Source organism: Sarcophilus harrisii, chromosome 2, assembly GCF_902635505.1.
Source record: "Sarcophilus harrisii chromosome 2, mSarHar1.11, whole genome shotgun sequence".
In the NCBI taxonomy this organism is placed as follows: Eukaryota; Metazoa; Chordata; class Mammalia; order Dasyuromorphia; family Dasyuridae; genus Sarcophilus; species Sarcophilus harrisii.
The window spans coordinates 466,872,937-466,886,164 of NC_045427.1; the positions used below are offsets into that span (position 1 = coordinate 466,872,937).

Consider the following 13,228-nt stretch of genomic DNA (forward strand, 5'->3'; position numbering starts at 1 on the left):
TTATCTTCACAGGGAGGTTTGTCATTGGACTTTAAATTCCAGATAATTGAGCTGATGTGTCTTGAATGTTTGTGCCAAAGGTTTAGATAGTGACCCTGCTTCTTGGAGGGCATTCTGTTCCTCCACCGTTCATTTTGTTTCAAAGTCTGCTGTTCTCTTCTCCATCTTTCTCCCTGTTGCTGGTTTAAAACATAAAGAGTCCCACTTTTCAACATTTCAGCACTGGAAGATTTTCTTTTTATTCTTTTTTTCTGAGCAGACCCTAGGGAGACCTACCAACTGGTATTGCTTTGCAATTCTAACTGTAAATTCTTTAAAATATCCTAGGTGATTTTTAAAAAATAAAAAAAGAAAGGGTTAAAAAAAAGAGGAGCATCCTTCAGAGTGGACTTGGAAAAAGATTGTTTCCTTTTCCTACTGAAGAGAAGGAGGGTGGAAGATTAGTGTCAGGGGAGAACTGGGGCTGGTGTTTCCCTTCATCTATTTTTAGCCCTAAATCCACTCCTCAAATCTGGTTATAAATATACAGTTTCCCTCTATGCCTTTTTGGCTGTCCCCACACACATTCTTCTGTGTGGGAAGAGAAGGGCTCACACTTTTTTGTTTCAGTCAAATTTCAGATCAAGGCTTCTTTTGGTCAGGGCTGATTCTCCAGGTTATGAGTTCCTCTTGGTTTGTCATGTGAACTACATCCTCTAATTGTGATTACTGAATTTGAGCTTCTCATTCAAGTTCTGATAATAGTGCCTAAGTTAAAATAAAATCAATTTTTTTCATCTATTTAATTTTTTAAAAAATAAGAATAATCTATACCAGTTATTTCTATCTCAAATGAACATAAGCCACTAAACTACATATGAGGATACCTGTAGACCACATATTGAATTAGAAAATCACACATTAACATTATTTTTGATCTATTGTATTTTAATTTTTTTGTTAAATATTTCCCAGCTGCATCTTAATCTGGTTTGGGTATATTGTGGCCAATATTAGGAGGTACTTATGTATATTAAGACCATCTTCACTGAATTTCATAAGGGAATTGATAGACTTTCACAAATGATATTCCACAATAGATCACATCTTTCTAATCTTTTAGCTGATGCAAAAGTATAGATTAGGGAACAGTAAATCATTACCCATGGACCAAATCTGGCATCCTGCAAACTAAGAATGATAACTTGTAGATCATATTAAAATAGACATTAGCTGAAGGCCATAGTTTGTGCATTTCAGGTATAAATAATATTAAATATTATACTAGGTTTATTATTTTTTTTTCTTGTAACAGTATTTTATTTTTCCCCAATCACATGTAAAGACAATTTTTAACATTCATTCCTAAAAATTTTGAGTTCCAAATTCTCTTCTTCCTTCCTTTCCCTCCCTCAAGAGAGTAAACAATTTGATACAGCATATTCATGTGCAATCATGTAAAACTTATTTCTGTATTAAAAGAAGACATAGACCAAAAAAAAAGTTAGAAAAAAGTGAAAAATAGTATGCTTGGATCTGTATTCATATGCCGTAAGTTCTTTCTCTAGAGGTAGACAGCATTTTTTATCATGAATCCTTTGTGATTGTCTTAGGTCATTGTATTGCTAAGAATAGCTAAGTCATTCAAAGTTGATCATTGTACAATGTTGCTGTTACTGTACACAATGTTCTTCTGGTTCAACTCACTTCACTTTGTATCAGTTTATATAAGTCTTCCCAGATTTTTCTGAAACATCCTGTTCATCATTTCACATAGCACAATAGTACTCCATTACAATCATATACCACAACTTGTTCAGCCATCCCCAATTGATGGGCATCCCCTCATTCCCAATTCTTTGCTGCCACAAAAAGAGCTGCTATAAATATTTTTATACAAGTAGGTCCTTTTCCTTTTTTTTTTTTTCTTTTTAAAAAATCTCTTTTAAATTCAGGCCTAAAAGTGGTATTGCTAGATCAAAGAGTATGCACAGTTTTATATAGGCTTATTATTTGTTAAATATAAAAAGCATTTGGTTCAGTTATACAAAATGTGACTTCAATGGTTCTCTCCATCCACAAAGTAGTGAATATAGAATCTAGGTCTTTAAGGAATTTTAGAGACCATCTGTCCCTTCATTTCGCAAATGAAAAAAACTGAGGCCCAGGGAATTGTCTTGTCCAAGGTTATACAAGTAACTTTAGAGGAGAACTTTGAAAATGGGTCTTCTAACTCCAGACTCAACCATAAATATAATAAAATGGGATAAATAAGATATAAAAGTGCTTTGAAAATTTAATAAATTCTATAATAAAACACAAGGGATGGTGTTATTAGGGAAATTAAATTCAGTAAACATTAATGAATACCTCTTATATACAAGGCTTTTGACTGAGGCGCTGGAAGTACAAAGATATATATTACACAGACTGTTATCAAGATGTTCAGAGTAAAATGACAAAGAGAAATAAATTTATTGAATCAGTTAGAGTATTTAGGTGAAAGAAATCCCTTTGATCTGGATGGAGTCAGAAAAGCATCATGAAGGTGGTCACACTTGGACTTTGAAGGAAGAGGAAAAGGGACCTTAACATTGGAGGGTATCCTGTTTAGAAAAGACATTGATAACCAGGAGTGTGCCCAGAAGAAGGTAGACAAGATAGGAAAGGACCATAAATCCATGTAAGTAAGGATTGCTTAAAGGAAGCGGGGATGTTTATCCTGAGGAAGAGAAGGCTTAGATGTGGGATATGATACTTGTGCTCAAGTATTTGAAGGGCTGTGTTGAGTAAGAGGATTTAAATTTATTTTGCTTGGGCTGGGAGACAGAACTAGACACCATGGGTAGATGTTAGAGACAATTTAGGCCTCATGTAAGGGAAAACTTCCCAAGCATTAGAGCTGTCTTAAAGTGGACTACGCTGCCTTGGTATGTTGCCTCTCACTTGAGGTCTTTAAGCAAAGGATAGATGACCAGTTGTGAGGTATATTGTAGGTGATGCATTTTCTTACTTGTTAACTGGGTGATCTTGGGCAAGTCACTTAACCCTTGGGCAAATCCTCACCTATAAAATAAGTTGGAGAAGGAAATGGCAAACCATTTCCATATTTTGCTAAGAAAACCCCAGATGGAGTCATGAAGAGTCAGCCATGAATGAAAAACAACTCAATAACATTCTTTTGGAAGATACAGGTTGGACTAAAAGGCCTCCAAGGTGTATATCAACTTTGAGATTCTATGAAGAGGTATAAATAGGGCAGAGGAAGTCCATTCCAGACGTGAGGGACCATGTGAACCACAGCACAGGAAGGGAAAGTTACCCAGAGAAACTAGTTGGTATTGTTCAGTATTAAGAACACTTTCTTTTCACTTGAGCTTCTTCAAGAGGAACATTTGTTGTCCAGTTAGGCTCCCAAATCTCATCTTGACAAGCTGCCTGGCAGGGCTAATTTTAGGGGAGAGAAGCAGCCCATCCCAGTGCAGGCTCTCTCTCACGAACGTCCCTGAGAATTCGAGCATTCTAGAGCAACTGGGTCACATCGGTCCAGCCTCAGTGACCCAGGAACAGGTGTGATAGAAATGAACAAAGAGCTAACCCTGGCTCCGAGGTAGAACAAGGGTGAGAATGGGAGAAGAGGCAGGAGAAGATGCTTATTAACAATATTATTAAGAACAATAATATAATATTATTAATTAAATATCCCCACAGTGTTTGGCAGTAACTTTGAAGAGAGTTGTAAGAACATGACCCTCAGTCACAGAATCATAGATCTGTAACTGGAGAATAAAAATAACAGGCCTTCTAATCCAACCTTTGTATTTTCCAGATGAAGAAGCCAGGAAGCAAAAATGATTTGTTCAAAACCTGCATGAACGCAGTACCTCTGACAATCTTTCTATTAGATGTCATTCAGTCATTTTTCAGTCAGGTCTGACTGAATTGTTATTCTAAGGTTTTCTTGGCAAAGATGCTAGAATGGTTTACCATTTCTTCCTCCAGCTCATCTCACAGAGAAGGATTAACAGAGACAAACAACATTAAGTGACTAACCTGGGCTCACACAGCTAGTAAGTGTTTGAGGCCTGATTGGAACTTAGGAAAATCAGTCTTTTTGACGCCGAGTCCAGCACTCTGTTCACTAACCCACCTAGCTTAATTGGTACCAGGCTATTAATTTTGTCTCTACTTTTTTCCTACCTTTATCTTCTTAGTATATATGAGAATTCTTGGTTAAAACCCAGTGTGGAATTTTTCTTGAATCTCCCATTTAGGATATCACTAGCTTGCTCCATACTATCTATGAAGTAGTCGATTCCTCAGTCAACCATTCCCCTACATCCAGCAAGACTCTGCGGGTGAAACTCACAGTGGCTCCAGATGGGAGTCAGAAGAGGAAGAGTATTTTGCTCAATCATGCTGGTAAGAATCAGTGGTAAAATGTAGAAGGAAAGAAAACAAGAGTACAAATAATTAACCCCTCCCTTTTTTGTGAGGTTCACCTCTGCAGAGAGGGTTGGGGTGGAGGGATGTCAAGTGAATTTCTTCATAGAGGAATTACAGAAATCAATTGCCATACAAGAAAGGGAAAGGAATTGCTGACTCTTGAGTTTAAGAGGCAACGGCTTCTGACTTGAAGGGTAAGACTTGAGCTGAGACCTGAAGAATATGGATCAATGGAATGGTAAAAGGAAAGGCTTTTATTTTAGAATGACAAAAACAAAGGCAGGAAGAGATGTGGCATTTCAGTTCTGGAACAATTACAGGGTCTGTCTCAGGAAGGAGAGAGATTCTGGAACCAGATTATAGAATATTGGACTGGGAAGTCAAGGGATAGGTGGAAGAATCATTAAGGGAAAATGGAGTATCCACCAAGTGTTTTGTGTTTAGATCATATTGGATAAGAGGTTCCTTTTTATCACACTAACTTAACCCTGGGCCTTATGCTAGTTTCTTATTAGTTTTCGTAGCCTTATTTTGGGGAAGTTGTGATTCACAAATACCTTTTTTTAAAATGTCTCTTGAGGCAAAAACCTGGACCAGTGCATAGCTGACTGACTTTGGATTCCAGAAACACTTAAGAAATGTCTGTAGAGTACAAAACTGTATTAGGAGAAATACAAAGCCAAATATGATATGTTCTCCTGCCCTTCAGGAACTTAGATCTAGGGGAGAATGATCAGACATATACAAACAGATAAATGTCACACAAAATAAAGTACATTGAGGGCACAAATGAAGGACAAAGTGCTATGACATCAAATGAAGTTGGATGAAAATTAGACCCTCATTGGACATTGTTTCTGTGCTTCCCTGGGTATGGGGGACAGACCTACCAAGCTTGAGGCGCAGAGCAGAGAGCAAGACCAATGAAGAGCTGAGGAGCTTGGAGAAGAAGCAACGTGCTCCTCTCAGGTAAGGAATATCCTCACTGGGGACTGGCAAAAATTAAGGCTGTTCAAGATAATTGTATAACTATGTATACATATATTGGATTTAACATATATTTTAACATATTTAATATGTATTGGATTACCTGCCATCTCTGGGAGGGAAGGAGAGGAGGAATGAGGGGAAAATTTGAAACACAAAGTTTTGCAAGGGTCAATTTGAAAAGTTACACATGCATGTGATTTGTAAATAAAAAGCTTTAATGGAAAAAAAAAAAAAAAGATTGAGGCTGCTCTTTTGAAAGGACCTCATGGGAAAGGGCTCCAAAGGTTTCAGCTGATCAACAAGAATTTAGGGGATGCTTACTTCTGGGGGAGGCTTGAAAAGAAAGAAAAGTAATTCTTGCCTTTAAGGAGCCTACAGTCTAGTAACAGAAACAAAATAAAATGTGTGAAACAATTAAGGGGTGACCATTTAGTATAATTCCCTCTTGAATAAGGAAGCTGAGACCCAGAAAGGTAAAGTCAGCAACCGTGCAGTTGTTTATTGGTCTCTTACTATGCATAAGACAAAGATTTGAGAATATTAGAAGACTGCATTTGCAGATGTCAGGCTGGGTAATCATGACTACACGTGCTATAGGAGGTGAAAAGAAAGAGATAGATGTGGGCCGGCCTGTTGAGGGAAGATATGGGGCAAGCAGGACCTTGAAGGATGGAGTGGGATTGGAATGAGGAGAGGGAATTCTGGGAATTAGAGAGCAATTCAGGTAGCATGAGCAAAGGTTCAGGATGGGGGATGTGAATAGTATTTTGGGGGAACAACAAAAAGTCTGACCTGACTAAATTGCAAGCTTGATTAAAGAAAAGGATTGAGATATTATAATGTACCAGGAAAAGTAGATGATTTGGAGTGAGAAGGCTTGGGTTCCAATCCTAGTTCTATTACTTAGTAACTTTATAGACCAAACAAGGTAGGTAACTCTTTTGGTTGGGGTTTACCAGGAAATCTCTGGGTTCCTTCCCACTCTAATTTCTCTAAAATGAGGTTGGATAGGGTGGAGTCCGATTGTGGAGGACCTCAAATATCAGACAGGAGAAACCTCTTACACTGTAGATAAACCTTGCCTGTCCTCCTGCCCCAGCCACCCTGGTGCCTGCCCTCAGGCTGGCCCATTTGCTGCTGCTGAGACTATGATGCACTATTTTGAAGCTGCACTTCCAGGAATTTAATGAACCTCTGGGTTCTTTCCATTGTACCCTATCCACTTTATTTCCTGTAACCCCTCTCCCCTACTTATCTGTAGAGTTGCCCAGAAGCCTCTCTGTTCCCTTCCAGGTACCATGGAGATGCCCACTTGGAGCAATCTGGGCGCTACCACCATTGTGTGGATGAGAACATTGAAAGAAGAAACCACTATTTAGATCTTGCAGGGATAGAAAACTACACATCCAAGTTTGGACCAGGTAAAGGAATCCCTCGAGGGTAGGGCAAATTTGATTGCTGCTTAAAAATTCATCCGAATGAGCATCCTTGTGCTAGTTGAAGGAGTCCCTTGTGTTGGAGAAAGTGGCATTTGAGTTGAATCTGAGAGGATGAATAAAAATCCAGGAAGTAAAGAAGTGGGCTGGGGGCAAGGGTAAGAAAAGACTTGGGGGACAGTGTAAACCAAGACTGTTAAAGTGTAGAGTGTGTTCAGAAAGCAGAGGTTTGTCCAGTTTGACTGGAGCATGGAATACACAGAAGGGACTGTATTAAATAAGCTGGAAGGTGGTTTGAGCAGCATCCTACATTGTGAACATCAATGATACGTGTATTTTTTTTTTTTTTTTTGAGCTGGTAGACAGTAAGGAAGGGTGCATGGGAGTTGAGTTCAAGAATGAGAAAGAGAAGGTGGTGGGAAGGACAATTGAAGAAGATGACACTGTGGGGTGAGAGAAGATTAGCCTTGGGATCAGTTATATGGCAGGGTCTTGTAGCTCTAGGTTGTTCCAGGGTGTGGGGAGTACCAGAGAAACGGGAAAATTCTCTTTCTGTGAAATCTGTTTCTCTTCAGGGCTGTGAGCTCATGCTTAGAGGTAACAGACTCTGCTTGTTGCTTCCTAGGCTCTCCTTCCCAGAAGCCTGAGCTGCCCACCAGAGTCCCCATCCAGACTCGATCTCGCTCCCACGAACCCGAAACCATCCACGTGCACCACAGGAAGTCCCAGGGGGCAGAACCGGGCCCCTTTCACTTCATGGACATTCCATACGCCAAAATTGCTGAAGTCCAGCAGCGCCTCCGGGGTGGTCAGGATCTGAGCAAGCACTTTGTAAAGTCCCCCAAAGCCCAGAGCAAAAATGTGGGGTCAGCCCACCTGGGGAGGGGAGCAAGAAGCAAATCGCTCCTGGGACCTACCATCCCCTTGGCTTCCCCAACGGCCCGCCCTGTCCCACCCTACCTCCTTGGCCCGGCCCCGCCAGGGCACAAGAAACACAAGCAGAGAGCCAAGGAAAGCCAGCAGATGTGCAAGAGCCTGCAGCCCCCCGGGAGCACAGTGGTGGAGAAGGAACATGTGCGAGACCTGCCCGCGGTTGTGCTATATGAGGGCCAGGTGGGGCAAATGGTCCAGAGACACGAACATCACCACCACCACGAACATCACCACCATTACCACCACTTCTACCAGACATAGAGCACCCCCCACCCCCACGCAAGAGCCCCCCACCCCCACCGCAGTATGAAGGAACCCCTCTCCCAAGATGTCCGACTCCCAAGGCATTATTATTCTTATTCATAATTATTCTTCTTGTTGTTGTTACTTCACTAATATCCAACTAGTCTCCATTTTAGAAACTATATGGAAACACAGAAACTTACCTTAATTTATATATTGTGGAAACTGCATAGCTTAATTAACAACTTGTGAATTTTTGTAGCGGCTTGTGAGGCTTGCAGAGGCCGTCCCTGGCTGTCAGAACTGGGCTCTCCCTGCAGATGGTCATCAGCACAGGGAGGGAGGGGGCTGAGGGCCACCCCCATAAGCCAGTGCTTCCTTGGCGTCCACCTCCCCTCCTGTATTCCAGCCTTTCCTGGGGAAACTTGGCTGCCTGGTCCTGCTTCCAGAGACCTTTAGAATTGCTGAGACAACAAACTGTTGCTACCTCTTAGTATTACTTAGATTTTAATTTGCCCCTTAATTGATTGTAATGTGCTCCGGGGGGATTTTGATGGACTCTGGTTATGTGGCCTGTTTGGTGTCTGGTAGGCCTGATTCCTATCCCCGGGAATGTTAGCTGTATTTGTCAATGGAGTTACCCCTAACATCGACCTCCGTGTCTGAATCCCAGATTCTTTTCTGAAGGCAATCCTGACTGTTCTATGATGGAAAAATCAGGAACCCCCCTTCTCTCCTCTTCTTCTTCGCTCTTAAGGGAAGTACATGTACATACATGTAGCTGAAGTCTGTCTCTGAAACCACACTTGTTTTGGAAAACCACTGGAAAAGGGAGTGACCACAGGAACATGGGCACAGGACCGTTGTTTTGGGTTTTTTGAGTCCTGCCTTCAACAAAATTGGGGCTGTTCCCAGCTGTTGTGTGTTGGCTTTTCCTTCTGAAATCGTTGTTGTGACTGAGAATGTTAAAAGCCCTTTCCCCTTATAGTGCTGGCAAATATATTGTACATACCTACATAATTATATAAATATAGCTATTTATAGAGACAGATTTTACTTTGTCTCTATATATATTTATATAAATATACACACTCAGGTACATTTTCTTGTGTTGTAGAAATCTGTGATTTGATTCTCTGAAATATAATTATTGTCCCAGGAGATGGGTTTTCATGTGTAAGTGGCTGTGGTCGGGGATATGTGGTTTAATTTTACTCCCTAGAGGGGTCTGCCTCTGTGTTCTTTAAAGCAAGCATACCACACTTTCTCCTCTCCCAGTTTCTCTTTAAGAGGGACAGGATCAGGCAGACCTGGAGAGAGAGGCTGGGGAAATAGGGTCAGAGGGCACTGGCAGCATTGGGCAGAACTGAATATTGGGCCTGGGTGGCCAGTCCACAGGAAGCATTGCAGTCTAGCTGTATGATGAAGGCTGGACGTGGGCAGAAAGGAGAAAAGGGACACACTGAGCATTTCATGTGTGTATGTATGTGAGTTTCCTGCTCTCTCCGGTAAGGGTACTTTGGCTTCAGGTTGTCATGGAGTGGGAGAGGGGGTCTGTGGAATATTTCGGAGGATGCTGGGGGTCCGTTTTGCAATGCTTTCCTTTTTTTGTAGTGGGTTCCCAGCATCCTATAGCTTTGAGAATGGAATATGGATGTCTGGCTCTCCTGGGCCCCTGGAGAACAGGCATGGTTTTCCAAAGGAACATTTTCAGAGACATTTCAGAGAAGATCTCCTTTTTTCTCTCCCTTCAATCTTAGAGGAGGCACCTGAGCCTTTTCCCCATATGCTTATTTGGATCAGAATGGTAGCTTTAGGGACTTAAACCAGGGAGAACTCCAAAACCGTTCCGCTATTACCGCCTGCCTTTCTTTTCCTTTCCCTACTCCCGAAGCTGCGGGTCTCTCAAGATCTTCTCTGTCCCTCTATAATTGAAGTTTCCTTAAAAAGAAAAAAAAGCGAGAGGAGAAAAAAACAATCTAGAAACTTGTCAGTTCTCTATTCTGTTTTATTTAGGGACTTCTCATCTTGGTCTACAGGCGCTTAGATGGATTTTCCAGTTTCCTAACAACTGTCCCCCCTCACCGCCCACCACCCGCGTCTCCCCACTCACATAATTACACAGAAGACTGAATTATCTGTACCTGCTGGTTCCGGCTTTTCTGCCCCCGGGATTGCGCCAGGAAGCCCCCCAGACCCTCTTTCTATTGTCTTTTTACTCTGTGTGTGGGGATGTGTGTACACACACGCACACACACTATGCCCATCAGATATGTCCGCGCACATATGAATGACGGACTGGAGAGAGAAGGCATCTCCTTGTTGAGCAGAAGGAATAAGCTTATTTATATTCTCGTGTTAATGAAGTCTGGTGTGTCGGAGTGACTCGTGTTGTGAAGCATGCAAACACCAGAATGTACATTCCAGCTGTCAGCGGCGTCACGCCATTGTTCTCGGAGAGGCGGAGGGGCTCCCCGCCCCAGAGCATTGCCAATTAGGGCTTTTGGCAAAGGGGAGCAGACAGGAGCTGCCGCTGTTACTTTCTTCCTTGTTTCTTTCTTTTCAAATATCCTTTTTTAAATCACAAATCATTACAGGGCCAAAGGGATCGGGGGAATTTTTAAAATGCCAAGAACATCCCTTGAATGTGTTTCGGGGAGGGGAGGCGGGGCGGGGCAGGTGGGAGGCGGGGGGCGGCGGAGGAGCCGCTTGAAGTCCCCCCAAAGAGCAGCTTGTCAGAGACGCTAACAGCGGCAATCACGCCCGCCCTTGCATCTCATCGCTGACTCCCAACTCCCCTGTCAGCGTTCCCGCTAATGAAAGTGGACTCCTGGAATATGCTCTCGCGATTGATCGAATCTTTGAAATTCATTTTCCTGCCTCGCCTCGCCGCCTCCTCCCCCTCCCTCCCACCAGCCCCCCCACTCCCACCCCCAGATCCAAAAGACAAGCTCTGTCATGGGGTGATCATGTGAAAGGTCCCATGAATATTAATACTGTCACAGCCCTACTTGCAGACACGGGCAGGGTTTAGCTCCTGTGGCAGGGGGGGGGGCTTTAGTTTGGAACTTTCTATCCACGCTGTCCCCTCTCCCCATCCCCCCTCCCCCCAACCTATATTTCCTGATGTTTGCTTTTCAGTATTTTGTATAGTAACTAGAGATGGTTTTGACTAAATGCTTTATTTATTTAATAGCAAAAAAATAAATAAATAAATAAAAATGTGCTGAGAGGAATTCTCCTTAATTAAAGTTTTACTAGTTCAGAAAGTCTTGCATCTTTCCTTGGTTGTGGTGGGGTTTTGGGGTCCCTCTCTCACAAACTTTTCCAAAAACATTCAATTAAACTCATCCTCTGGATGCCTGTTTTTCTGCTTGCCTCTTTGAATTTTGGAATGCTTAATCATTTAATCAATAAGCATTTATGAATTGCTTACTAATAAGCTATACTCTCTCTGCCAGAGGATACAAACAGAATTAATAAACCCCAACTTTGAGTTTTACCTCTTCATCCCTATTTTGGTATGAGGGAGTTCTTCCTGGGAGAACTAGGGTTCAATTATTGACTCTTGGGGGTGGCTAGATGGCTCAGTGGATAGAGTGAGGGATCTGGGGTCAGGAAGGACCAAAGTTCAAATTTGGCCTCAGGCACTTATCTGTGTGACTCTGTGCAAGTCATTTAATTTCTATTTGCTTTAATCCTCTAGAGAAGGAAATGGCCAACCACTTTAGTATCTTTGCCAAGAAAGCCTCATGGACCGTATAGTCTAAGTACAGTAGTTCTCAAAGTATGGTCTAGAGAATCCTGGGACCCCTTTTAGAGGGTCTACAAATTAAAAAAAGTTTTTATTTCCAATATGGTAAATGTCTATAAATATAACCCAGATAAACAAAAACGCTTTGGAGAGATCCTCAATAATTTTTAATAGGATAAAGATACTGAAAATAAAAGTTTGAGAACCACTGGTCTAAGAAGTCATGAAGAGTAAGATGCAACTGAATGAACAGCAAATGGCTCTTCATTTCTAGGGCTGTTCTCACAGTGCCCATATGCCCCATCTTAGGTGCACCTGTCAAAGGGAAAGTCTCAACCCTGGTTAGTTGCAATGACTTCTTTTTATCTGTGTCCAGGTGATGCTATTCTTCCAGTTGCATAGGTGAGGAAATTGAGGAACAGGACAAAATGACCTGCTTAAAGTCCTTCATCTGGATAGTGATAGAGCTGGAAAAAGAACTCAAGATTTCTGATTTGTGACCTAGTAGTCTTTTCTGGTTCATACATGGTCAGAATTCATATTGCTTCCCTTCCCATAGGTCAGGGAAGGAGAGCATAGAATGCTAGCAGGCCTGAATAAAATAGTCAATAAACATTTATTAATGATCTCAAATGGGTCAGGCACCTTGTTAAGGGATATGGAAACAAAAGACTGTACCTGTCCTCAGCAAATTTACCATCTAATGGAAATAATAAACAAATATATGAAAAGCTAACAAGGAGTACATGTGAAAGATAGGGTAGAACCTGATTATAAAGAACTTTAAGTGACAGAGAAGTTTATATTCTATTCCAGGAGCAATGTGGAGCCAATGAAGCTGCTTGAAGAAGGGAATGGCACTCCGTTGCCTTCTCTTTCTCAAGGCACTGACATTGGGAATCTGCCCTGTAGAAAAATAGCAGAAATGCCCATAGACCTAATCTCTTGGGGCTACATAGAGGCTGAATCTTGAGCAGAAAACCCTGTGTGTTCATGAATTTGATCTCAATTTCCTCCAAGTCAATTCAAATGAAATTTAATCATTATACAGTGGAAGGAGCGCTGAATTTAAACTTCAGCTGTGTGACTGTGAACAATTCATTGACTGTTTTTATACTTCAGCAGCCTCATTAGTCATATGCTGAGATTGGACTTCATGGCCTCGATCTCTCCATCTGTGATGATCAGGAGCTGAAAATAAATGAGTAGAAAAGGCTTAGCTGTCTGTAGTATGGGTTGACTCCAGTTCCTTGATCCCTTCCTGGGAAGAAGTGCACCACAAGGTGTTGTGAGACAGAGGAGGGAAAATCATGGAAACCCACTGACAATTTTATACCCCTTATTGAGAAATGGTGCAAAAATTGCCAGGAAGCATGTGAACTTGGGCCACAGGCCTCCTGGATGGAGGATTGAAGAATGACAAAATAGTGAGGAGGGAAGATATTCT

General features: G+C 41.8%; 1 protein-coding gene and 1 long non-coding RNA gene across 2 annotated transcripts in view; one reads left to right on the forward strand and one right to left on the reverse strand.

The window, feature by feature from the left end:
• Nucleotides 1–9,188, forward strand: part of NKD1 (NKD inhibitor of WNT signaling pathway 1) — a gene marked incomplete at its 5' end in the record, with an annotated part of 37,162 nt that extends 27,974 nt beyond the window's left edge. The window contains 4 exons of the mRNA XM_031949330.1: nucleotides 4,254–4,401; nucleotides 5,310–5,394; nucleotides 6,709–6,836; nucleotides 7,477–9,188. Coding sequence (XP_031805190.1) covers nucleotides 4,254–4,401; nucleotides 5,310–5,394; nucleotides 6,709–6,836; nucleotides 7,477–8,045 — 930 coding nt within the window. The remainder of the gene's footprint in view (nucleotides 1–4,253; nucleotides 4,402–5,309; nucleotides 5,395–6,708; nucleotides 6,837–7,476) is intronic.
• A 457-nt stretch (nucleotides 9,189–9,645) lies between these two features.
• LOC116421760 lies at nucleotides 9,646–10,568 on the reverse strand. Its single transcript, XR_004232274.1, has 2 exons — nucleotides 10,172–10,568; nucleotides 9,646–9,968 (listed from the first exon to the last, which is right to left on the reverse strand). It is a non-coding gene; the product is annotated as an uncharacterized LOC116421760 (long non-coding RNA).
• Nucleotides 10,569–13,228: the final 2,660 nt, after the last annotated feature.